General features: G+C 50.4%; 2 protein-coding genes and 1 long non-coding RNA gene across 3 annotated transcripts; all 3 read left to right on the plus strand.

The window, feature by feature from the left end:
* Positions 1-1,543: 1,543 nt before the first annotated feature.
* On the plus strand, positions 1,544-15,913 carry LOC147972212 (uncharacterized). Its single transcript, XM_087524257.1, has 2 exons — positions 1,544-2,300; positions 15,642-15,913. Exons 1-2 carry the CDS (start codon positions 1,544-1,546, stop codon positions 15,911-15,913), a joined length of 1,029 nt encoding a protein of 342 aa, XP_087380383.1.
* On the plus strand, positions 4,330-6,000 carry LOC147972213 (uncharacterized). Its single transcript, XR_015603390.1, has 2 exons — positions 4,330-4,409; positions 5,702-6,000. It is a non-coding gene; the product is annotated as an uncharacterized LOC147972213 (long non-coding RNA).
* A 10,173-nt stretch (positions 15,914-26,086) lies between the features above and the next one.
* LOC147972214 (uncharacterized) lies at positions 26,087-27,076 on the plus strand. Its single transcript, XM_087524258.1, has one exon. It carries the CDS (start codon positions 26,087-26,089, stop codon positions 27,074-27,076), a length of 990 nt encoding a protein of 329 aa, XP_087380384.1.
* The last annotated feature ends 541 nt before the right edge of the window (positions 27,077-27,617 follow it).

The following is a 27,617-nucleotide window of genomic DNA, read 5'->3' on the forward strand; positions in this document are numbered from 1 at the left end:
GCCAGTTGGGTGCACTAGTAGACGGACGCCCAAAACCAGACACGGCCGTCCGTTTTTTACAGACGCAAGTGGTTAAAATCCAGACAAAACGGGCTGTTTGGGGTCTAGCTTTGGAGGTGGCCTCGAAGTGACAACACATGCATGATCCGCAGGCGGGCGCCTGGCAGTACCAACGACTTGTTGGTCTCTCAGAATACTTTACAGTTCTGTGATGGCATCATCGTCGGGGCGGCGTGCGGTGGCCCTCGTCTTCCTCGTGGTCGTATTTCTGGTCGCCGCAGCCGGTCCTGCAGGCGCGACGCACGCGGCCGGCGCCGGCGGGGAGAAGTAGAGATGGCGCGGCCTACTCAGCGCCAGCGGTGTATCCGGCTGCGGTGGTCGCGGCTGAGAAGGCGACAGACACGGTGGAGATGCTCTTGGCGAGGCTGCCGGCCACTAGCTACGGCCGGCTGATCCTTCTGATTTTTGACATGGGAAAACGCGAATTTTAGCAGGTGGTACCAATTGCATATAGCATGATTCTTTGTATATATACAATTCCTTCGCTTTCTGTTTGTTCTAGGAAATTGTTAATTACTAGAAAGATTGTATATATTTGATATACAGCGGTACACGCACACATGTAATACCTATTATTTTTCCGTTTTACTAGTTCTCATATACCTGTTTTTTCCCTTCTCGTGTCAGTCACCTCCTTTCTCCCTTCCTTCCTTAACGCCGGACCTGCCGGAGAACTCACTGGAGAAGGCAACCTCACTATCTATCTTAGAGGGCATTCCGGCTCCGCTCTGCCCCTCCCCCGCGCCGCGTGCCACTCCGGCAGCGGCGGCCACCCACCAGCCTTCATGGCTCGGGCCCGTAGGCCGAGCTGTAGTAGGAGCGCCAGCCCGGCTTCCCCCCTGCGCCCGGCTCCTGCATCCCCTCGCCCGGCGGTCCGTCGCATGCCTCGGTTGCAAGCGTGCTCTCCCCGGCTGGCCGGCTGTCAGATCCGGGCCTTCCGCCGCATCTTCTGCTCCGGGGTGAGTCCTCCAACGCCGCCTCTCCCTCCGGACCGATAGATCTGCTACCTCCGCCCCCCTCCGGGACTCAGCGCCTTAAATCTATCGTCGTTGCGCCATCAAACCTTGCCATTTCTTCCCCTCTAGAGGAGGCGGGTGGTTGGGTCCAGGTCCAGTCGCGCAAAAACCGGCGAGCCAGCAAGGAGCCGGCGGGCTACAGTAGGCGCTCAGGGGCTCCTCGCTCGGACCGCGGGCGCGCCTCCATGCCTTCGCCCGGCCGCGAGGCCTTCTTAAGGCGCTTCCGTGGGAAGTGCTTTCGATGCCTGAGCAAGCACCACCGGTGCAAAGATTGCCGCGACCCGCTACGATGCATCTCCTGTGAGCGCCAAGGCCACTTCGCCAAAGAGTGTCTCAGCCGCTCCCGCGGCCTAGGAGGGGCCGCCCCCGCTGGACCCAAGCCGGCGCCAGCACGGGTGCCGGTGCGGGATCGCCTCTGTTTCGACCACCCCCCGCCTCCGTCGGCCCCTCTCCACCAAGCTCCGTCCATGGCTGGCTTCTCCCACGTGGATCCGGCACGGCGGCCCCGCGAGAGCAACAAGATGGTGGTTGCCACGCCGGCCCTAGAGCACGCGGAGTACATCCTCCGGCAGCACGCGGTCACTCTCACGGCTGCGGATCGAGCCCATGCCACAAGCCCCATGGCGGTGGGGAAGGCCATCGACGAGCACCTCCGCACCTCGGCTCACCAGCTTCGCGTCACCGCCCACCACTCCGAGGCCTTCCTGGTACACTTCGACCTGCCGGCGCACCGTGACAACGCGGTCTGCCGCGGCGTCATCAAGGTGGACGGCTGCAAGTATTTCGTCTGCGCCTGGAGCCCGGACGACCACGCGGCCAGCCTGAAGCTGTCCCTCCACGTCCGCATCATCGTCGAGAACCTGCCCATGCAGTTCTGGAGCTTGGAGGGGGCGGACGACGCGTTCGGCGACTTCGGCCGCATCGACCGGCTCGACAGCCGCACGTACGAGCGTGGCCACACCAAGACATTCGCGTGCTGGCTGTGGGCCTGGGACGTGGCGCACATCCCGACTAAGAGGGCTCTGTGGGTGCTCAAGCGTGGTGCTGGCCGCGTCGACGAGATCATCGGCTTCTCCCCACCGGATCGCAACGTTCCTCCCCCGCCGGGCGTCCACCGCTACGACCTGCTGATCCATGTGGACCGCGTGGAGGATTGGAATCCGCTCTCGCCCCGCTCCTCGCACTTGGGGCAGAGCGGGCTCCCCTCCCCGGAAGACGAAGACACCCGCTGTAACGCCCGGATAATTTGGTTACAGTAAAACTCTCCTAATGATGCCATGACATCTACGATTACTGTTACTAATCTCGGGATAATTCGAAACCGCGTCAAATTCAAACTTAAACTTAAAGTCGACAATAAAAGTTTTCAAATATTAAAAATAAAATGTTCGGACTATGTCTATTATTGCATCGGTAATTATGGTGAAGTAAACACATTTTTATAAAATGCCTAGATGCTTTTAAATGAATTAAAATAGAAAAGAAATAGTAAAAGAACATATAAAGGAGAAAAACAAACAGAAAAAAAAGAAAGAGGAGGCCCCCATTGGGAATCGGCCCAGCTGGCCGGCCCAATCGGCCGCACGCCCAACCGGCCGCCCTCCCCCCTTATCCACTCACCACCTCGCCCCACTCCACCGACACCCCCACTTCCCCCCCGCACAAAATATCTCCCCCTCTCTCCCGATTGGATCGGGATAGGAGGAGGTCGCCGTCGCCCGCAGACGCCCGGAGCTCGCCGCCCTCCCCTCGCCGGACTGCTCCTCTCCGCCCCTCCTCCCCAACGGCCCTCCCCGAACTCCGTCGAGTCCGCTGCCCGAAATCCCTACTAACCCCCGTGAGCTTCCCCTCTTTCCCTCTCTGCTCCCGCGTCGCGCCGTTGTCACACGCACTCGCCGCCCGCCCAGCGTGCGCTCGCACACCCAGCCACGCCGGCCCCTGCTCGACCCCGCTGTCGCCTGAGCCTACGGCCCATGTCCGCCGCTAGCCGCCGGACCCCGCTCTGCCTCTGCCACCCCCTTCCCCGTGAGTGCCCCGCTGCAGTCCGGCCGCGCCCGCCTGCATCTGTCGGCCGCGCCTTGGCCGTGCCACGGCCCCGCCACCGCACCTACTCGCGCCCGCGCGCACCCTGCGACCACCACCCGCGCCCGCCGTCCTCACCTCGCGGCCATTCCCCCCCACCTGTGCTGGCCTCGCGGCCATGGCCTCGCCCCTATGCCCGCGAGGGCACACATCCACCATGGCCCGCGCGCCCCGGCCTGGCTTCCTCGTCGCGTTCCGCGCCTCGCCTCTGTTGGTCCTTTGCCGCGCCACCGCGCGCGACCGCACCTGCCCGCGCCCTTCGCCTCGCTCCACCGCGCCGTCACCGCGCGCCCCTCGTCTGCTCCAACGCGCCCGCCGCCTGCTGTGCGTGCCCGCACGCAACCACCCCGGCACCGGCCACAACGCCTGCACACCCGCGCCGGCCTTCCCCGGCTGAGCCCCGCCGTGGCCTCCGCCGGTCGCCCCGCTGGATCCAGCGGCACCGCGCGGGTCCGTTCCCTCGGGCATGCGCCCGTTCGTGCGCCCGTGAGCCCCTGCGCCCGAACGCCCAGCGCCCGTTAAGGCCCTGGGCCACTTACACGCGGGCCCCATCGCCCAAAACGTTTTATAAAATAAAAAATAAAATAAAATAAAAATGAATTAATAAAATTAATAATTAATTAGTTAATTAATTAGTGAATTAATTAAGTTAACTAATCATGTTTAAATTAACTAATCTCTAATTAACCTAAACAGTGTATGACAGGTGGGTCCCACTGGACCCACTGGTCAGGTTGACCAAGTCAACCCTGTTGACTGCTGATGTCAGCATGACATCATGCTGATGTCATTAATCTGTTTTTCAAATTAATTTAATTTATTAATTAAATTCCAGAAAATTAATAAAATCTTTAGAAAATCATATCTTTTAATCCGTAACTCGGATGAAAAAGTTTTATACATGAAAGTTGCTCAGAACGACGAGACGAATCTGGATACGCGGCCTGTTCGTTCATCACGCATCCCTAGCATAGTGAACACGCAACTTCCCCCCCTCCGGCTCCTCGGCCTGAAAACGCGAAACACCGGGGATACTTTCCCGGATGTCATCCCCCTTCACCGGTATCACCTACTACCGCGTTAGGGCACCTCTAACGTCGTTACTTGTCATGTCATGCATCACTATGCATATGCTTGCATTATATTTATTGTTTCTTCCCCCTCTTCTCTCGCTAGACACCGAGACCGACGCCGCTGCTACCCAGTACGACTACGGTGTTGACGACCCCTCTCTCTTGCCAGAGCAACCAGGCAAGCCCCCCCTTTGATCACCAGATATCGCCTACTCTTTTATCTACTGCTTGCATTAGAGTAGTGTAGCATGTTACTGCTTTCCGTTAATCCTATTCTGATGCATAGCCTGTCCTTGCTACTACTGTTGTTACTTTTACCTGCTATCCTACTGCTTAGTATAGGATGCTAGTGTTCCATCAGTGGCCCTACACTCTTGTCCGTCTGCCATGCTATACTACTGGGCCGTGATCACTTCGGGAGGTGACCACGGGCATATACAATATACTTTACACAGTTACCTTACCTGTGATACTGTTTGGAGATGGGGGCTGAAGGGGCAGGTGGCTCCATCCCGGTAGAGGTGGGCCTGGGTTCCCGACGGCCCCCGACTGTTACTTTGAGGCGGAGCGACAGGGCAGGTTGAGACCACCTAGGAGAGAGGTGGGCCTGGCCCTGGTCGGTGTTCGCAGATACTTAACACGTTTAACGAGATCTTGGTATTTGATCTGAGTCTGGCTACTGGCCTATACGCACTAACCATCTACGTGGGGACAATTATGGGCACTCGACGTCGTGGTATCAGCCGAAGCCTTCGTGACGTCAGCAATGGAGCGGCGCGCGCTGGATTGGACTGGAACGCCTACTAGGCTAGGTCTGCTTCCGGGCGCCCACGCAACGTGCAAGTGTGCTAAGGGCGATGGGCCCAGACCCCTGGGCGCTTAGGTTTAGACCGGCGTGCTGACCTCTCTGTTGGTCTAGGTGGGGCTGCAACGTGTTGATCTTCCGAGGCCGGGCATGACCCAGAAAAGTGTGTCCGGCCAAATGGGATCGAGCGTGTTGGGTTATGTGGTGCACCCCTGCAGGGAAGTTAATCTATTCGAATAGCCGTGATCTTCGGTAACAGGAAAACTTGGAGTTGTACCTTGACCTTATGACAACTAGAACCGGATACTTAATAAAACACACCCTTCCAAGTGCCAGATACCACCGGTGATCGCTCTCTCACAGGGCGACGAGGGGAGGATCATCGGTTAGGATTATGCTATGCGATGCTACTTGGAGGACTTCAGTCTACTCTCTTCTACATGCTGCAAGACGGAGGCTGCCAGAAGCGTAGTCTTCGAAAGGACTAGCTATCCCCCCTTATCCCGGCTTTCTGCAGTTCAGTCCACATATGATACCCTTATTCCATTTGATACCAATGCATACATATGTAGTATAGCTCCTTGCTTGCGAGTACTTTGGATGAGTACTCACGATTGCTTTCTTCCTCTTTCCCCCTATCCCTTCTACCTGGTTGTCGCAACCAGATGTTGGAGCCCAGGAGCCAGACGCCACCTTCGACGACGACTCCTACTACACTGGAGGTGCCTACTACTACGTGATGCCCGCTGACGACGACCAGGAGTAGTTAGGAGGATCCCAGGCAGGAGGCCTGCGCCTCTTTCGATCTGTATCCCAGTTTGTGCTAGCCTTCTTAAGGCAAACTTGTTTAACTTATGTCTGTACTCAGATATTGTTGCTTCCGCTGACTCGTCTATGATCGAGCTCTTGTATTCGAGCCCTCGAGGCCCCTGGCTTGTAATATGATGCTTGTATGACTTATTTTTATTTGTAGAGTTGTGTTGTGATATCTTCCCGTGAGTCCCTGATCTTGATCGTACACGTTTGCGTGTATGATTAGTGTACGATTAAATCGGGGGCGTCACAAGTTTGTATCAGAGCCGACTGCCTGTAGGAATCCCCCTTCCACACTCCTTGGCCGAAGTTGAGTCTAGACATTGCAAAAACTTTTACTAACTTGGCTGTGTGCCTTACGGGCCCACGTCGCCATTGGGTGGTATTAGGATCTTTTACTCCTCGATCCTTACTCTGGGACTCTGAACTCTCTCCTACTCGGGTTAAACAATTTTAGTAACTCTAACACTAGGATCCCGTGACCATGTTCACCCCAAAGTTGGATAAGCCCTAGTTATTCTTTAGAGTAGTATTTGAACATTATCCACATTGTCATTTGACTCCTGTGAAAACATCCTTGTTTTCAGATGGAACCCACGAGGCAAGTCGTGCGCCACACGACGGCCATTGGTGCCTCAGGATCACCTACTGTGTTAGTTGAGATGATGACCTATCTGGGTTATCGCTGGCACCCTGAGTACACCGTCTATGAGGAGTATCAGGACTTCAACCAGGAGCAGTACCGTGCCATCGTCCACCTCTACTCTCGGGAGTATGACTCCACTACCGTGCTGCACACTGCTCATGGTGTTTGCATTATTATCGCATCCGATGTTGGTGCGGAGGGATACTACACTGCTGCCTACTCCACTGTCACACGAGAGCCCTTCTACCATCAGAACCTGGTTCTGCATGCTGATGGGCTGGATAGAGCTAACCGAGCTCTTCGCCACGAGTTGTACACCACCCGTCAGCACCTGTATCGTGCTCTGACGCTGTTGCACCCCTCTGTCCGCTCTGGTGATCTGTCGCGATCTGCGATCTACCCTGCCCGGACCGTGATGCCCCAGGGCGTCGGCTGGCCAGATGTGGGAGGCTACTCTCCTGCACTTGGTCCTCTCCTGCCACCTGTGCATTGGGTTCCGCACCAGAGTATCCGCGGACCCCAGGCTACTCGCGTGGAGGTCTTCCCTTCGCGTCACTACCAGCTGTCGGGCTACACCTACCTCCGCAGTACCGCATGGGACTGACGTAGACTTGCTTATTAGGGTTAGATGCATTCGCCGCGAGCCTGTGTGCCGCCTATGATGTCTTAGCCTATGTACTGAACACTGTGTAACGAACTCTATGCATGATCTCTTTTGTAAGATATGCCGACTACTATGTAGTATCTATCGTGCTGCTTTCGTTGTGCATGTTTCATCATGAATGACTCTTGTTTTTTTTTGCAAATTTCTCAATGCTGAACTACCCCTGTTAAATATTAGCAGGATGGTTAGACCAGGTGGTCGTGGTCGTGGTGGCAACGCCCCACCACCACCTAAGTACATGGCTGGTATGATCCAACAGCTTGAGATGAATCGCCAGTTCATGGAGAATATGATGGCTCAGTTTCCTCGCCCCAATATGAACCAGCAGCCAACCCCAGTAACTCTGCAGGATTTCATGCGCCTGAACCCAACTGTGTACCGCAGCTCAACTCAGCCTTTGGATGCTGATGACTGGCTCCGTGACATCACCTATGAGATGGAGTCTGCTGATGTAGCCCCGCCAGCTATGTCACCTTTGCTTCCTTCTTCCTGAAGGGACCCGCAGCTCAATGGTGGGACAGCCACAGGCGTACTCTGCCAGCTGGAACAATCATCACCTGGCCAGACTTCCAAGCTGCCTTCCGTGCTCGCTTCATTCCTCAGGGAGTCATCGACCGGAAGAAGCGTGAGTTCCACAACCTCACCCAAGGCAACAAAACTGTGGAAGCTTACCAGCGGGAGTTTCTTGACTTGTCCCGCTATGCTGAAGAAGACATTGCAACTGATGCACGCAGACAGGAGAAGTTTCATGATGGCCTTCAAGCTGACATCAAGCTCGCACTTCTAGTGCATGACTTTGCTGATTTCGCCACTCTGGAGAACAAAGCCATCAATGTCGAAACTGGTCTGCAGGAATACCAGAGCTCTCACAGGCGCAACCGTGACACGGGCTCATCTTCGGGCCCGTCCTCACAGAAACGCAAGATATGGATTCCCAATAGCTTGTACCAGCCGGATGCACCTACCCCAAGGTAGACCTATGCTGCACCTCGTCTGCCTGCTCCTCCGACTAGGCAGCCAAGACTCCCAGCTCCACCACCACAAGCTCCTGTTCCCACTCCCAATAATGGGTTGTGCTTCAGGTGTGGACAACCAGGGCATCGTGCTAGGGAATGCAACCAGAACCAGAATCAACTGGCCCTTCCAGCAACTAGCCGTGGAAATAACCAGCCCCGCAGCAACAATGCCAAGTCTTATGGTCGTGTTCATGCCAACCACGTTGATCTGAGCGAAGCTCAAGACCAGCCTGCTACTGTGATGGGTACCCTCCTCGTAAATTCAGTACCAGCACCCGTTTTATTTGATACAGGTGCATCACATTCATTCATGTCATAAGGTTTTGCATGCTTGCACGACATTAAATGCGAGGACATGAATGCTTCACTATTAGTACAAACCCCTGCGGGCCAATGTCAAACCTCCATGATTTGCAACGACGTCCCTGTAGAAATTGAAGGACTGGAATTCCTTGTCTCTCCCATCATACTGAAGTCCTGTAGCATTGATCTCATTCTGGGAATGAATTGGTTAAAAGCGCATACTGCTTCTATAGTTTGCGCCACTAAGACCGTCCATCTGCTACACCCTTCAGACGAAATAGTTACTTACCAAGCTCATCTGGTGCAAAACACCGAGGCATGACTTTATGCATTGAATGCGTTGAACGTTGCACCACTCGAGGGCATTGAAAACATTCCCGTCATTCGTGAATTCCAAGATGTCTTCCCAGAAGAGCTTCCAGGGATTCCCCCTGCTAGAGCTGTCGAATTCATCATCGACTTGAAACCCGGCACCACCCCTATAGCTAAACGACCCTACAAGATGCCGCCGCATGAGCTCATTGAGCTTAAGGAGGAAATCGACAAGTCTCTTGTCAAGGGTTTCATTCGCCCAAGTTGCTCTCCTTGGGGAGCACCTTCTCTCTTTGTTAGGAAGAAGGATGGGACAAACCGATTAGTCCAAGACTACCGTCCTATAAACCAAGCTACCATTCAGAATAAATACCCTCTTCCTCAGATCAATGATCTTTATGATCAACTGGCTGGCTCATCAGTGTTCTCCAAACTCGACTTGAGGTTGGGTTACCACCAGATCCGTGTTCGTGAAGAGGACATCCCAAAAACCGCCTTCGTGACTCGGTATGGATCATACGAGTACACCGTCATGTCATTCGGCTTAACGAATGCTCCAGCCACCTTCTCTCGTCTGATGAACTATATATTCATGGATTACCTCGACAAGTTCGTCGTGGTTTATTTGGACGATATCCTTGTATTTTCCAAGAACAAGGAAGAACATGCTGAACATCTTCGTCTTGTGCTGGAAAAGCTTCGGAAGCATCAGCTGTATGCTAAGTATTCCAAGTGTGAATTCTGGCTCCCCGAAGTAACCTATCTTGGGCATGTCATCTCCAAGGATGGTATTGCCGTCAACCCTGAATGAGTTCAGGCTATTCTCGATTGGACTCCTCCAAAGAACGTCAAGCAAGTCCGAAGTTTTCTCGGTCTCGCCAGCTATTGCCGTCGATTCGTCGAGAACTTCTCCAAGATTGCCAGGCCTCTGACTAATCTGTTGCATAAGGGTGTCAAGTTTGACTGGACAGACAAGTGTCAGGAAAGTTTCCAGGCGCTCAAAAACAAGTTGACTTCTGCCCCCGTACTTGCTCCACCTGATACTAAGAAGGACTTCGTCATTTACTGCGGTGCTTCCCGTCAAGGATTAGGCTGTGTGCTAATGCAAGAGCGTAGAGTGATTGCTTATGCCTCTCGTCAACTGCGCCCTCATGAAGAAAACTACCCAGTTCACGACCTCGAGCTTGCTGCTGTCATTCATGCACTGAAGCAGTGGCGACATTACCTTCTCGGTAATCGTTGCGAGATCTTCACCGACCATCAAAGTCTGAAGTATCTGTTTACTCAACCAGATTTGAACCTACGCCAGCAAAGATGGATGGAGACGGTTGCAGACTTTGACGTGGGTATATCCTACACCCCCGGCAAGGCTAATGTAATGGCTGATGCCTTGAGCCGCAAGTCTTACTGCAACCACCTCCAGGTTCATAAAGTTCAGCCCTCGCTTGTCGAAGAATTTAGAAAGCTGAATCTCCATATTGTTCCTCCTGGAGCACTCGCTCCCCCTCCCCCGGAGTTCCGCAAGATGAATCTTCTTGTTGTTACTAAGGGTTCTCTAAATACCCTGGCTGTCGTACCAGATCTCGTAGCTGGTATAAAGACTATTCAAGGTTATGACTCTGAAGTCCATAAGATTAAACGCCATCTAGCAGAAGGAAAGCCCTCATTCTTCACTGTCGCCGACGATGGTGCCTTGTATTTCAAAGGCCGCCTAGTGGTACCATGTTCGAAGAAAAACCTGGATAAGACTAAAAGGGTTATGCAGGAAGCTCATGATACGCCTCTGTCCATCCATCCTGGTAGTACAAAGATGTACCAGGATATTCGTCAAAGATTCTGGTGGTCTAATATGAAGCAGGACATTGCTCGTTATGTTGCTGAGTGTGACGTTTGTCGCCGAATCAAAGCAGAGCATCAAAGGCCTGCCGGAACTCTACAACCTATCTCTATTCCTGAATGGAAATGGGACCATGTTGAAATGGACTTCGTCACTGGATTTCCCAAATCGCAGAAAGGTAATGATGCTATTCTTGTCGTCATTGACCGGCTTTCCAAAGTTGCCCATTTTCTGGCGGTCAAAGAGACAATCACTGCTAGTCAGCTTGCTAATCTCTACATGTCCAGAATTGTTTCACTTCACGGTATTCCACTGGTTATCAGTTCGGACCGTGGCAGCTTATTCACTTCAAGATTCTGGGCAAGTTTCCAAGAAGCTATGGGGACTCACTTATCTTTCAGTACTGCGTTTCATCCGCAGTCACAAGGGCAAGTTGAACATGTCAACCAAGTTCTCGAAGACATGTTTCGAGCTTGTGTAATCTCATTCGGCAAGAAATGGGAGGAATCTCTTCCATATGCCGAGTTCTCTTATAATAATAGCTATCAAGCTAGTCTGAAGATGTCCCCCTTCGAAGTGCTATATGGAGGAAAGTGTCGAACCCCTCTGAACTAGTCAGAAACTGGGGAACGTCCACTCTTCGGTCCGGATATTATCCAACAGGCCGAAGAACAAGTTCGCATTATTCGCGAGAATCTCAAGACTGCTCAGTCACGTCAGAAAAGTCAGTATGACCGTCATCACCAAGACATGGTCTATCAACCTGGCGAAAAGGCTTATCTTCGAGTTACACCAATGAAGGGTGCTCATCGCTTCGGGATCAAGGGCAAGCTAGCTCCTCGCTATATCGGTCCCTTCACTATTCTCGAAAGGCGTGGAAAGGTGGCATATCAACTGGAGCTTCCGCCGAACCTTTCTCAGGTTCACGATGTGTTCCATGTGTCACAACTCCGCCGTTGCTTCAAGGATCCAATCCGAGCGGTGGATCATGAAGTGCTCGAATTACAACAGGACCTCTCTTATAAAGAGCAACCGGTCCGCATTCTTGACCAAGCTGAACGCCGCACACGTCAGAAGGCGATCAAATTCCTCAAAGTCCAGCGGTCGAATCACTCTAAAGACGAAGCCACTTGGGAATGCGAGGATCGTCTGCGTGATGAATACCCCGCGTTGTTTCCTTCTACATCCTAAATCTCGGGACGAGATTTCTTGTAGTGGAGGAGATTTGTAACGCCCGGATAATTTGGCTACAGTAAAACTCTCCTAATGATGCCATGACATCTACGATTACTGTTACTAATCTCGGGATAATTCGAAACCGCGTCAAATTCAAACTTAAATTTAAAGTCGACAATAAAAGTTTTCAAATATTAAAAATAAAATGTTTGGACTATGTCTATTATTGCATCGGTAATTATGGTGAAGTAAACACATTTTTATAAAATGCCTAGATGCTTTTAAATGAATTAAAATAGAAAAGAAATAGTAAAAGAAAATATAAAGGAGAAAAACAAACAGAAAAAAAAGAAAGAGGAGGCCCCCACTGGGAATCGGCCCAGCTGGCCGGCCCAATCGGCCGCAGGCCCAACCGGCCGCCCTCCCCCCTTATCCACTCACCACCTCGCCCCACTCCACCGACACCCCCACTTCCCCCCTGCACAAAATATCTCCCCCTCTCTCCCGTTTGGATCAGGATCGGAGGAGGTCGCCGTCGCCCGGAGCTCGCCGCCCTCCCCTCGTCGGACTGCTCCTCTCCGCCCCTCCTCCCCAACGGCCCTCCCCGAACTCCGTCGAGTCCGCTGCCCGAAATCCCTACTAACCCCCGTGAGCTTCCCCTCTTTCCCTCTCTGCTCCCGCGTCGCGCCGTTGTCACACGCACTCGCCGCCCGCCCAGCGTGCGCTCGCACACCCAGCCACGCCGGCCCCTGCTCGACCCCGCTGTCGCCTGAGCCTACGACCCATGTCCGCCGCTAGCCGCCGGACCCCGCTCTGCCTCTGCCACCCCCTTCCCCGTGAGTGCCCCGCTGCAGTCCGGCCGCGCCCGCCTGCATCTGTCGGCCGCGCCTTGGCCGTGCCACGGCCCCGCCACCGCACCTACTCGCGCCCGCGCGCACCCTGCGACCACCACCCGCGCCCGCCGTCCTCACCTCGCGGCCATTCCCCCCCCCCACCTGTGCTGGCCTCGCGGCCATGGCCTCGCCCTATGCCCGCGAGGGCACACATCCACCATGGCCCGCGCGCCCCGGCCTGGCTTCCTCGTCGCGTTCCGCGCCTCGCCTCTGTTGGTCCTTTGCCACGGCAGCGCGCGCGACCGCACCTGCCCGCGCCCTTCGCCTCGCTCCACCGCGCCGTCACCGCGCGCCCCTCGTCTGCTCCAACGCGTCCGCCGCCTGCTGTGCATGCCCGCACGCAACCACCCCGGCGCCGGCCACAACGCCCGCACACCCGCGCCAGCCTTCCCCGGCTGAGCCCCGCCGTGGCCTCCGCCGGCCACCCCGCTGGATCCAGCGGCACCGCGCGGGTCCGTTCCCTCGGGCATGTGCCCGTTCGTGCGCCCGTGAGCCCCTGCGCCCGAACGCCCAGCGCCCGTTAAGGCCCTGGGCCACTTACACGCGGGCCCCAGCGCCCAAAACATTTTATAAAATAATAAAATAAAATAAAATAAAAATGAATTAATAAAATTAATAATTAATTAGTTAATTAATTAGTGAATTAATTAAGTTAATTAATCACGTTTAAATTAACTAATCTCTAATTAACCTAAACAGTGTATGACAGGTGGGTCCCACTGGACCCACTGGTCAGGTTGACCAAGTCAACCCTGTTGACTGCTGATGTCAGCATGACATCATGCTGATGTCATTAATCTGTTTTTCGAATTAATTTAATTAATTAATTAAATTCCAGAAAATTAATAAAATCTTTAGAAAATCATATCTTTTAATCCGTAACTCGGATGAAAAAGTTTTATACATGAAAGTTGCTCAGAATGACGAGACGAATCTGGATACGCGGCCTGTTCGTTCGTCACACATCCCTAGCATAGTGAACACGCAACTTCCCCCCCTCCGGCTCCTCGGCCTGAAAACGCGAAACACAGGGGATACTTTCCCGGATGTCATCCCCCTTCACCGGTATCACCTACTACCGCGTTAGGGCACCTCTAACGCCGTTACTTGTCATGTCATGCATCACTATGCATATGCTTGCATTATATTTATTGTTTCTTCCCCCTCTTCTCTCGCTAGACACCGAGACCGACGCCGCTGCTACCCAGTACGACTACGGTGTTGACGACCCCTCTCTCTTGCCAGAGCAACCAGGCAAGCCCCGCCTTTGATCACCAGATATCGCCTACTCTTTTCCCTACTGCTTGCATTAGAGTAGTGTAGCATGTTACTGCTTTCCGTTAATCCTATTCTGATGCATAGCCTGTCCTTGCTACTACTGTTGTTACTTTTACCTGCTATCCTACTGCTTAGTATAGGATGCTAGTGTTCCATCAGTGGCCCTACACTCTTGTCCGTCTGCCATGCTATACTACTGGGCCGTGATCACTTCGGGAGGTGACCACGGGCATATACAATATACTTTACACAGTTACCTTACCTGTGATACTGTTCGGAGATGGGGGCTGAAGGGGCAGGTGGCTCCATCCCGGTAGAGGTGGGCCTGGGTTCCCGACGGCCCCCGACTGTTACTTTGAGGCGGAGCGACAGGGCAGGTTGAGACCACCTAGGAGAGAGGTGGGCCTGGCCCTGGTCGGCGTTCGCAGATACTTAACACATTTAACGAGATCTTGGTATTTGATCTGAGTCTGGCTACTGGCCTATACGCACTAACCATCTACGCGGGGACAATTATGGGCACTCGACGTCGTGGTATCAGCCGAAGCCTTCGTGACATCAGCAACGGAGCGGCGCGCGCTGGATTGGACTGGAACGCCTACTAGGCTAGGTCTGCTTCCGGCCGCCCACGCAACGTGCAGGTGTGCTAAGGGCGATGGGCCCAGACCCCTGGGCGCTTAGGTTTAGACCGGCGTGCTGACCTCTCTGTTGGTCTAGGTGGGGCTGCGACGTGTTGATCTTCCGAGGCCGGGCATGACCCAGAAAAGTTTGTCCGGCCAAATGGGATCGAGCGTGTTAGGTTATGTGGTGCACCCCTGCAGGGAAGTTAATCTATTCGAATAGCCGTGATCTTTGGTAACAGGACGACTTTGAGTTGTACCTTGACCTTATGACAACTAGAACCGGATACTTAATAAAACACACCCTTCCAAGTGCCAGATACCACCGGTGATCACTCTCTCACAGGGCGACGAGGGGAGGATCATCGGTTAGGATTATGCTATGCGATGCTACTTGGAGGACTTCAGTCTACTCTCTTCTACATGCTGCAAGACGGAGGCTGCCAGAAGCGTAGTCTTCGAAAGGACTAGCTATCCCACCCTTATCCCGTCTTTCTGCAGTTCAGTCCACATATGATATCCTTATTCCATTTGATACCAATGCATACATATGTAGTATAGCTCCTTGCTTGCGAGTACTTTGGATGAGTACTCACGGTTGCTTTCTTCCTCTTTCCCCCCTATCCCTTCTACCTGGTTGTCTTAACCAGATGTTGGAGCTCAGGAGCCAGACGCCACCTTCGACGATGACTCCTACTACACCGGAGGTGCCTACTACTACGTGATGCCCGCTGACGACGACCAGGAGTAGTTAGGAGGATCCTAGGCAGGAGGCCTGCGCCTCTTTCGATCTGTATCCCAGTTTGTGCTAGCCTTCTTAAGGCAAACTTGTTTAACTTATGTCTGTACTCAGATATTGTTGCTTCCGCTGACTCGTCTATGATCGAGCTCTTGTATTCGAGCCCTCGAGGCCCCTGGCTTGTAATATGATGCTTGTATGACTTATTTTTATTTGTAGAGTTGTGTTGTGATATCTTCCCGTGAGTCCCTGATCTTGATCGTACACGTTTACATGTATGATTAGTGTACGATTAAATCGGGGGCGTCACACCCGCCCCCTCCCCCGCTCGGAGCCGGGCACCTGGGCGTCTGGTATGGAGGACGGGCAAAGCAGGGCCAGGCGCTCTGTGCCTCGCGTGTCCTCCTCCGGCTGCAGCAGCTTCCCATCCCTCGGAGAGCGCCGCGACCACGACGGCGACGACCAGGGCAACTGCGGCCGGTCCTGGAAGGACGCGTTCCTCGGTCGTGGCCGGCAGTCCAGCGCCAAGGCCCCGGCCGCGAAGGCGCCGCGCCGAAGGAGCCGGACCCCTACTTCATGACGCCACCAGGGGTGCCGCAGCCGCTCTGTGGAGCGCGCTGCCCTGCCACCATCCCCAAAGACGGTGCTGCGTGCAACCCCCCTCCCGATACAGCCACAGGCTCTCCCACCGCCGGAGACCGACCCGATCACCGCTTTATTCTCCTTCTCCGACTTGGGACGCGCCTTCTCCCCACCACCTCGGTCATACTGCATGCAACTAGAGTTCGAGAATGCAATGCTGGAGGCGCTTGCCACCCCGCTCTCCTTCAGCGACAATGAAGAACCGACCGAGCAGAAGACGAAGGAAGACCACCTGCCGCTTGCCCTGCTGCCTGATGTTCTGCCCTGCATCAACCAGCCCACTCCTTTAGCAGTTCAGTTCCAGATCGAGGCTGTCACGAAGAAGGTCAACCATCTGCAGCTCTAGGCAAGCCCAGAGGGCGATTCAGCGCAACCCCATCCAGCCTCTGAAGATGATGTGCAACAGCTTTTCAAGACGGTCCAAGCTCCTGTCCTCCCCACCCCAAAGCCTGCCCGCATCTCCGCCCCGCCCAAGTCAAGAGCTTCTTCTGCTCCTTCAAGGCGCAACGCTCGGCAGGCATCAGCTGCTTCCTCCGTGTCAGTCTCGCAGAGGGCGGCGTTGAGGCTGGTGCAAGAACTCGGCAAGATGGGACCAAAGGTCAAGATGAACCCGGATGCTGCGGCTGCTCTAATCAAGAAGTTCAACGAGCCACTGACCGAGGAAGACATAGCCACCATTGCTCGCTTGACAAGCCTGAATGCTGATGCTCTAAAGATCGAGGCCGGCATGCTCGGTCCTAATGGTGCGGCCAATGCGGCCCAGTAGTTCTCCATGTGTTATGTAGTTTGTAGGCTTCGTCGACGGCTGGCCCTATGCCAGTTTGAGCTAGGTTTATCTTTCATGTGTAGTTCTAGGATCATGTTGCGAGGCAGACGACGACGGGGTTTTGGGCTTGTTGGTGGCCGTCGTCGCCCCCCGGACCGATCGGTGGTGTGTTGTATCCCATGTTTTAGTAATGTTAGTCAACGGAGCATATCATCGTGTCCAAATGACTAGGAATCATTGCATCATAATGTCTTGGAATGTTAGAGGGCTAAATGCGCCGGCCAAGCGGGAGCCCATCCATGAAACTGCTGCTGCTCACAAGACAGCCATCCTGACGCTGCAAGAAACAAAGATAGATGTTTGGTCTTAAGAAATCGCGCGTGAGGTAGGAGGATAGCTCCTGCAGGGCTGTGTGGTTCTCCTGGCCCTGGGACAAGGGTGGCGCTGCAATTTTATGGAACAAAGCTGTAGTTTGCATCGAATCACACTCCATTGGTAGATTCACCATCACGGTCAAGGTCACTGAACTTAGCAGCAATGTTCTGAAGGAAATATGCCCTAGAGGGAATAATAAAGTTATTATTTATTTCCTTATATCATGATAAATGTTTATTATTCCTGCTAGAATTGTATTAACCAGAAACATAATACATGTGTGAATACATAGACAAACAAAGTGTCACTATTATGCCTCTACTTGACTAGCTCGTTGATCGAAGATGGTTATCTTTCCTAACCATAGACATGAGTTGTCATTTGATTAACGGGATCACATCATTAGGAGAATGATGTGATTGACTTGACCCATTCCGTTAGCTTAGCACTTGATTGTTTAGTTTGTTGCTATTGCTTTCTTCATAACTTATACATGTTCCTATGACTATGAGATTATGCAACTCCCATTTACTGGAGGAACATTTTGTGTTCTACCAAATGACACAACATAACTGGGTGATTATAAAGGTGCTCTACAGGCGTCTCCAAAGGTACTTGTTGGGTTGGCGTATTTCGAGATTAGGATTTGTCACTCTGATTGTCGGAGAGGTATCTCTGGGCCCTCTCGGTAATGCACATCACTTAAGCCTTGCAAGCATTGCAACTAATTAGTTAGTTGCAGAATGATGTATTACGGAATGAGTAAAGAGACTTGCCGGTAACGAGATTGAACTAGGTATTGAGATACCGACGATCGAATCTTAGGCAAGTAACATACCGATGACAAAGGGAACAACGTATGTTGTTATGCGGTCTGACCGATACAGATCTTCGTAGAATATGTGGGAGCCAATATGAGCATCCAGGTTCCGCTATTGGTTATTGACCGGAGACATGTCTCGGTCATGTCTACATAGTTCTCGAACCCGTAGGGTCCGCACGCTTAACGTTTCGATGCCGGTTATATTATGAGTTTATGAGTTTTGATGCACCGAAGGTTGTTCGGAGTCCCGGATGTGATCACGGACATGACGAGGAGTCTCGAAATGGTCGAGACATGAAGATTTATATATTGGACGACTATATTCGGACACCGAAATGGTTTCGGGGGTTATCAGATATATACTGGAGTACCTGGGGGTTACCGGAAACCCCCCGGGGGTTATTGGGCCTCATGGGCCCAAAGTGGTGGAAGAGGAGAGGCAGCAGGAGGTGGCACACAGCCCCCCTTGCCCCAATCCGAATTGGGAAAGGGAAGGGGGCGCGGCCCCCCTTCTCCTTCCTTCTCTCCACCTCCTCCTTCCCCCTTCTCCTAGTTGGAATAGGAAAGGGGGGCAAAACCTACTTGGAGTAGGATTGCCCCCCCTTGGGCGCGCCTCCTCCTCTTGGCCGGCCCCCTCCTCCTCCACTCCTTTATATACGTGGCTAGGGGGCACCCCATAGACACAACAATTGATCTCTTGATCTCTTAGCCATGTGCAGTGCCCCCTTCCACCATAATCTACCTCGATCATATCGTAGTGGTGCTTAGGTGAAGCCCTGCGTCGGTAGAACATCATCATCGTCACCACGCCGTCGTGCTGACGGAACTCTCCCATGAAGCTCTACTGGATTGGAGTTCGTGGGATGTCATCGAGCTGAACGTGTGCTGAACTCGGAGGTGCCGTGCGTTCGGTACTTGGATCGGTCGGATCGTGAAGACGTACGACTACATCAACCGCGTTGTGCTAACGCTTCCGCTTTCGGTCTACGAGGGTACATAGACAACACTCTCCCCTCTCGTTGCTATGCATCACCATGATCTTGCGTGTGCGTAGGAATTTTTTTGAAATTACTATGTTCCCCAACAGTGGTATCAGAGCCAGGTTTTATGCGTTGATGTCATATGCACTAGTAGAACACAAGTGAGTTGTGGGCGATATAAATCATACTGCTTACCAGCATGTCATACTTTGGTTCAGCGGTATTGTTGGATGAAGCGGCCCGGACCGACATTACGCGTACGCTTACGCGAGTCTGGTTCTACCGACGTGCTTTGCACATAGGTGGCTGGCGGGTGTCAGTTTCTCCAACTTTAGTTGAACCAAGTGTGGCTACGCCCGGCCCTTGCGAAGGTTAAAACAACATCAACTTGACAAACTATCATTGTGGTTTTGATGCGTAGGTAAGAACGGTTCTTGCTAAGCCCGTAGCAGCCACGTAAAACTTGCAACAACAAAGTAGAGGACGTCTAACTTGTTTTTGCAGGGCATGTTGTGATGTGATATGGTCAAGCCATGATGCTAAATTTTATTGTATGAGATGATCATGTTTTGTAACCGAGTTATCGGCAACTGGCAGGAGCCGTATGGTTGTCGCTTTATTGTATGCAATGCAATTGCCCTGTAATGCTTTAGTTTATCACTAAGCGGTAGCGATAGTCGTGGAAGCATAAGATTGGCGAGACGACAACGATGCTATGATGGAGATCAAGGTGTCGCACCGGTGACGATGGTGATCATGAAGGTGCTTCGGAGATGGAGATCACAAGCACAAGATGATGATGGCCATATCATATCACTTATATTGATTGCATGTGATGTTTATCTTTTATGCATCTTATCTTGCTTTGATTGACGGTAGCATTATAAGATGATCTCTCACTAAATTCCAAGATAAAAGTGTTCTCCCTGAGTATGCACCGTTGCCAAAGTTCACGTGCCCAGACACCACGTGATGATCGGTTGTGATAAGCTCTACGTCCATCTACAACGGGTGCAAGCCAGTTTTGCACACGCAGAATACTCAGGTTAAACTTGACAAGCCTAGCATATGCAGGTATGCCCTCGGAACACTGAGGCCGAAAGATCGAGCGTGAATCATATAGTAGATATGATTAACATATTGATGTTCACCATTGAAAGCTAGTCCATTTCACGTGATGATCGGTTATGGTTTAGTTGATTTGGATCAGGTGATCACTTAGAAGATTAGAGGGATGTCTTTCTAAGTGGGAGTTCTTAAGTAATATGATTAATTGAACTTAAATTTATCATGAACTTAGTACCTGATAGTATCTTGCTTGTCTATGTTTGATTGTAGATAGATGGCCCGTGCTGTTGTTCCATTGAATTTTAATGCATTCCTTGAGAAAGCAAAGTTGAAAGATGATGGTAGCAATTACACGGACTGGGTCCGTAACTTGAGGATTATCCTCCTTGCTGCACCGAAGAATTATGTCCTGGAAGCACCGCTGGGTGCCAGGCCTGCTGCAGGAGCAACACCAGATGTTATGAACATCTGGCAGAGCAAAGCTGATGACTACTCAATAGTTCAGTGTGCCATGCTTTACGGCTTAGAATCGGGACTTCAACGATGTTTTGAACGGCATGGAGCATATGAGATGTTCCAGGAGTTGAATTTAATATTTCAAGCAAATGCCCGGATTGAGAGATATGAAGTCTCCAATAAGTTCTATAGCTGCAAGATGGAGGAGAATAGTTCTGTCAGTGAATATATACTCAAAATGTCTGGGTATCATAATCACTTGACTCAACTGGGAGTTAATCTTCCTGTTGATAGTGTCATTGACAGAGTTCTTCAATCACTGCCACCAAGCTACAAGAGCTTCGTGATGAACTATAACATGCAAGGGATGGATAAGACGATTCCCGAGCTCTTCATAATGCTAAAGGCTGCGGAGGTAGAAATCAAGAAGGAGCATCAAGTGTTGATGGTCAATAAGACCGCCAGTTTCAAGAAAAAGGGCAAAGGGAAGAAGAAGGGCAACTTCAAGAAGAACAACAAGCAAGTTGCTGCTCAGGAGAAGAAACCCAAGTCTGGACCTAAGCCTGAAACTGAGTGCTTCTACTGCAAGCAGACTGGTCACTGGAAGCGGAACTGCCCCAAGTATTTGGCGGATAAGAAGGATGGCAAGGTGAATAGAGGTATATGTGATATACATTTTATTGATGTGTACCTTACTAGAGCTCGCAGTAGGACCTGGGTATTTGATACTGGTTCTGTTGCTAATATTTGCAACTCGAAACAGGGACTACGGATTAAGTGAACACTGGCCAAGGACGAGGTGACGATGCGCGTGGGAAATGGTTCCAAAGTCGATGTGATCGCGGTCGGACGCTACCTCTACATCTACCTTCGGGATTAGTTTTAGACCTAAATAATTGTTATTTGGTGCCAGCGTTGAGCATGAACATTATATCTGGATCTTGTTTGATGCGAGACGGTTATTCATTTAAATCAGAGAATAATGGTTGTTCTATTTATATGAGTAATATCTTTTATGGTCATGCACCCTTGAAGAGTGGTCTATTTTTAATGAATCTCGATAGTAGTGATACACATATTCATAATGTTGAAGCCAAAAGATGCAGAGTTGATAATGATAGTGCAACTTATTTGTGGCACTGCCGTTTAGGTCATATTGGTGTAAAGCGCATGAAGAAACTCCATACTGATGGACTTTTGGAACCACTTAATTATGAATCACTTGGTACTTGTGAACCATGTCTCATGGGCAAGATGACTAAAACGCCGTTCTCCGGTACTATGGAGAGAGCAACAGATTTGTTGGAAATCATACATACAGATGTATGTGGTCCGATGAATGTTGAGGCTCGTGGGGGATATCGTTATTTTATCACCTTCACAGATGATTTAAGCAGATATGGATATATCTACTTCATGAAACATAAGTCTGAAACATTTGAAAAGTTCAAAGAATTTCATAGTGAAGTTGAAAATCATCGTAACAAGAAAATAAAGTTTCTACGATCTGATCGTGGAGGAGAATATTTGAGTTACGAGTTTGGTCTACATTTGAAACAAAGCGGAATAGTTTCGCAACTCATGCCACCCGGAACACCACAGCGTAATGGTGTGTCCGAACATCGTAACCGTACTTTACTAGATATGGTGCAATCTATGATGTCTCTTACTGATTTACTGCTATCGTTTTGGGGTGCTTTAGAGACGGCCGCATTCACGTTAAATAGGGCACCATCGAAATCCGTTGAGACGACGCCTTATGAACTATGGTTTGGCAAGAAACCAAAGTTGTCGTTTCTTAAAGTTTGGGGCTGCGATGCTTATGTGAAAAAGCTTCAAACTGATAAGCTCGAACCCAAATCAGAGAAATGTGTCTTCATAGGATACCCAAAGGAGACTGTTGGGTACACCTTCTATCACAGATCTGAAGGCAAGACATTCATTGCTAAGAATGGATCCTTTCTAGAGAAGGAGTTTCTCTCGAAAGAAGTGAGTGGGAGGAAAGTAGAACTTGATGAGGTAACCATACCTGCTCCCTTATTGGAAAGTAACTCATCATAGAAACCGGTTCCTGTGACGACTATACCAATTAGTGAGGAAGTTAATGATGATGATCATGAAATTTCAGATCAAGTTATTACTGAACCTCGTAGATCAACCAGAGTAAGATCCGTGCCAGAGTGGTATGGTAATCCTGTTCTGGAAGTCATGCTACTGGATCATGATGAACCTACGAACTATGAAGAAGCGATGGTGAGCCCAGATTTCGCAAAATGGCTTGAAGCCATGAAATCTGAGATGGGATCCATGTATGAGAACAAAGTGTGGACTTTGGTTGACTTGCCCAATGATCGGCAAGCAATTGAGAATAAATGCATCTTCAAGAAGAAGACTGACGCTGACGGTAATGTTACTGTCTACAAAGCTCGACTTGTTGCGAAAGGGTTTCGACAAGTTCAAGGGATTGACTATGATGAGACCTTCTCACCCGTAGCGATGCTTAAGTCTATCCGAATCATGTTAGCAATTGCCGCATTTTATGATTATGAAATTTGGCAAATGGATGTCAAAACTGCATTCCTGAATGGATTTCTGGAAGAAGAGTTGTATATGATACAACCGGAAGGTTTTGTCGATCCAAAGGGAACTAACAAAGTGTGCAAGCTCCAGCGATCCATTTATGGACTGGTGCAAGCCTCTCGGAGTTGGAATAAACGCTTTGATAGTGTGATCAAAGCATTTGGTTTTGTACAGGCTTTAGGAGAAGCCTGTATTTACAGGAAAGTGAGTGGGAGCTCTGTAGCATTTCTGATATTATATGTGGATGACATGTTGTTGATTGGAAATGATATAGAATTTCTGGATAGCATAAAGGGATACTTGAATAAGAGTTTTTCAATGAAAGACCTCGGTGAAGGTGCTTATATACTGGGCATTAAGATCTATAGAGATAGATCAAGACGCTTAATTGGACTTTCACAAAACACATAACTTGACAAAGTTTTGAAGAAGTTCAAAATGGATCAAGCAAAGAAAGGGTTCTTGCCTGTGTTACAAGGTGTGAAGTTGAGTAAGACTCAATGCCCGACCACTGCAGAAGATAGAGAGAAAATGAAAGATGTTCCCTATGCTTCAGCCATAGGCTCTATCATGTATGCAATGCTGTGTACCAGACCTGATGTGTTCCTTGCTATAAGTTTAGCAGGGAGGTACCAAAGTAATCCAGGAGTGGATCACTGGACAGCGGTCAAGAACATCCCGAAATACCTGAAAAGGACTAAGGCTATGTTTCTCGTTTATGGAGGTGACAAAGAGCTCAACATAAATGGTTACGTTGATGCAAGCTTTGACACTGATCTGGATGATTCTAAATCGCAAACCGGATACGTGTTTACATTGAACGGTGGAGCTGTCAGTTGGTGCAGTTCTAAACAAAGCGTCGTCGTGGGATCTACGTGTGAAGCAGAATATATAGCTGCTTTAGAAGCAGCAAATGAAGGAGTCTGGATGAAGGAGTTCATATCCGATCTAGGTGTCATACCTAGTGCATCGGGTCCAATGAAAATCTTTGTGACAATACTGGAGCAATTGCCTTAGCGAAGGAATCCAGATTTCACAAGAGAACCAAGCACATCAAGTGACACTTCAATTCCATCCGGGATTTAGTCCAGGTGGGAGACATAGAAATTTGCAAGATACATACGGATCTAAATGTTGCAGATCCGTTGACTAAGCCTCTTCCACGAGCAAAACATGATCACCACCAAGGCTCCATGGGTGTTAGGATCATCACAGTGTAATCTAGATTATTGACTCTAGTGCAAGTGGGAGACTGAAGGAAATATGCCCTAGAGGCAATAATAAAGTTATTATTTATTTCCTTATATCATGATAAATGTTTATTATTCATGCTAGAATTGTATTAACTGAAAACATAATACATGTGTGAATACATAGACAAACAGAGTGTCACTAGTATGCCTCTACTTGACTAGCTCGTTGATCGAAGATGGTTATGTTTCCTAACCATAGACATGAGTTGTCATTTGATTAACGGGATCACATCATTAGGAGAATGATGTGATTGACTTGACCTATTCCGTTAGCTTAGCACTTGATCATTTAGTTTGTTTCTATTGCTTTCTTCATAACTTATACATGTTCCTATGACTATGAGATTATGCAACTCCCATATACCGGAGGAACACTTTGTGTGCTACCAAACATCACAACATAACTGGGTGATTATAAAGGTGCTCTAGAGGTGTCTCCAAAGGTACTTGTTGGGTTGGCGTATTTCGAGATTAGGATTTGTCACTCCGATTGTCGGAGAGGTATCTCTAGGCCCTCTCGGTAATGCACATCACTTAAGCCTTGCAAGCATTGCAACTAATGAGTTAGTTGTGGAATGATGTATTACGGAACGAGTAAAGAGACTTGCCGGTAACGAGATTGAACTAGGTATTGAGATACCGACGATCGAATCTCGGGCAAGTAACATACCGATGACAAAGGGAACAACGTATGTTGTTATGCAGTCTGACCGATAAAGATCTTCGTAGAATATGTGGGAGCCAATATGAGCATCCAGGTTCCGCTATTGGTTATTGACCGGAGACATGACTCGGTCATGTCTACATAGTTCTCGAACCCGTAGGGTCCGCACGCTTAATGTTTCGATGCCGGTTATATTATGAGTTTATGAGTTTTGATGTACCGAAGGTTGTTCGGAGTCCCGGATGTGATCACGGACATGACGAGGAGTCTCGAAATGATTGAGACATGAAGATTGATATATTGGACGACTATATTTAGACACCGGAATGGTTTTGGGGGTTATCGGATATATACCGGAGTACCGGGGGGTTACCGGAAACCCCCCGGGGGTTATTGGGCCTCATGGGCCCAAAGTGCTGGAACAGGAGAGGCAGCAGGAGGTGGCACGCAGCCCCCCTTGCCCCAATCCTAATTGGGAAAGGGAAGGGGGCGCGGCCCCCCTTCTCCTTCCTTCTCTCCACCTCCTCCTTCCCCCTTCTCCTAGTTGGAATAGGAAAGGGGGACAAAACCTACTTGGAGTAGGATTGCCCCCCATTGGGCGCGCCTCCTCCTCTTGGCAGGCCCCTCCTCCTCCACTTCTTTATATACGTGGCCAGGGGCACCCCATAGACACAACAATTGATCTCTTGATCTCTTAGCCGTGTGCGGTGCCCCCTTCCACCATAATCCAGCTCGATCATATCGTAGCGGTGCTTAGGCGAAGCCCTGCATCAGTAGAACATCATCATCGTCACCACACCGTCGTGCTGACGGAACTCTCCCGTGAAGCTCTACTAGATTGGAGTTCGCGGGACGTCATCGAGCTGAATGTGTGCTGAACTCGGAGGTGCCTAGCGTTCGATACTTGGATCGGTCGGATCGTGAAGACGTACGACTACATCAACCGCGTTGTGCTAACGCTTCCGCTTTCGGTCTACGAGGGTACGTAGACACCACTCTCCCCTCTCATTGCTATGCATCACCATGATCTTGCGTGTGCGTAGGATTTTTTTTTGAAATTACTACGTTCCCCAACATGTTCAGTACTGGCTGACAACGGCATACGGGCCAACTGAAGAAGCCATTAGGGAGGAGTTCTTTCTTGAGATGGCCAGCATTGCACCACCAGGGGGAGAGCCGTGGCTGATCGCAGGAGACTTCAACATGATTTATGAAGCTAGAGACAAAAGCAACTCTAACCTGAACAGGAGGCTTATGGGAAGGTTCAGAAAAGCTTTAGACTTTGCGGGCTTAAAGGAAATCAAATGTCACAACAGAAGATTCATTTGGAGCAACAAAAGAGAGAACCCAACCTTCTGTAGCATCGATAAGTTCTTCTACAATGTAGATTGGGAGGTTTTGCACAATGGATTCATGCTGAATGCATCATCCACATCCTTCTCGGATCACTGCCCGCTGCTCCTCTCCCCTTGTGCTAGCCCACCAAGACCAGCAAGATTCAAGTTTGAAAACCACTGGTCCAAGTTTCCACACTTCCTAGAAACGGTGATGCATGCATGGAACAGACCAGTCTCACATGACTGTCCTTACATCAGACTGAAGGTGAAACTGCAGAGAACTGCAAAGGATTTAAGGATCTGGAGCAAATCACTATTCAGCAAGGCCAAGATGCAGTTCCATATAGCAAATGAAGTCATTTTAAGATTAGACATCGCCCAAGAGAATAGGCAGCTCACCCAGGAAGAATTTGCATTAAGGAAAATGCTCAAAACCAGAGTGCTCGGCCTTGCGGCAATTGAGAGAGCTAGAAGAAGACAGGCCTCCCGGGTGCTATGGATTAGGGCCGGAGATGCCAGCACAAAATTCTTCCACGCAAAGTGCAACAACAGAAGGAGAAAAAACTATATACACTCTCTGCAAACTGAAGGAGGGGAGGTTTTAACCCAGCACCAGGAGAAGGCCCAAGAGATTTTCAGACATTTTTCAAATCAGTTGGGCACAAGGAAAAACTGGCCTCTCACAATCAACTGGGATCAGCTTCAGTTACCTATTGTGACAGATGTGGTCTTAGATAACCCGTTCTCAGAGGGGGAGGTTTGGCCAGCGATTATGAGCTCTCCGGCAGAAAAAGCCTGAGGCCCCGACGGATACACCGGCCAGTTCTTCCGTTCGTGCTGGAGCATCATCAAAGACGACATCATGGCTGCCTTCTCCAAATTCTACCAGGTGATCAACACAAATTTTTCTGAGTTGAACAAGGCCTTCATCACGCTGCTACCTAAAAAAGAAGGTGCACGGGAAGTGAAGCATTTCAGACCTATCAGTTTGATGGGCTCGGTGGCGAAGCTGATTGCCAAAGTCCTATCTATGCGGCTGGCTGCGGTCATTCCTCAGATCATATACCCTGCGCAATCGGCTTTCCAAAAAGGAAAATGTATTCACGACAGTTATCTATACATCCAAGGATGCGTAAAATCTCTTCACAGAAGAAACAAGCCAGCTCCGCTCTTCAAATTAGACATAGAAAAAGCATTCGACTCCATTTCTTGGGATTATCTTCTAGAACTGCTTCAACGTCTAGGCTTCCCTGCAAGATGGAGAAACTGGATCTCCATTCTCGTCTCCACGGTGACATCCTCCTGTTTGTTAAATGGTGATGCAGGGCAGGCCATTTGCC

Source organism: Triticum urartu, chromosome 5A (assembly GCF_056163025.1).
Source record: "Triticum urartu cultivar PI428250 chromosome 5A, HENAU_Tu73, whole genome shotgun sequence".
Taxonomy (NCBI): domain Eukaryota; kingdom Viridiplantae; phylum Streptophyta; class Magnoliopsida; order Poales; family Poaceae; genus Triticum; species Triticum urartu.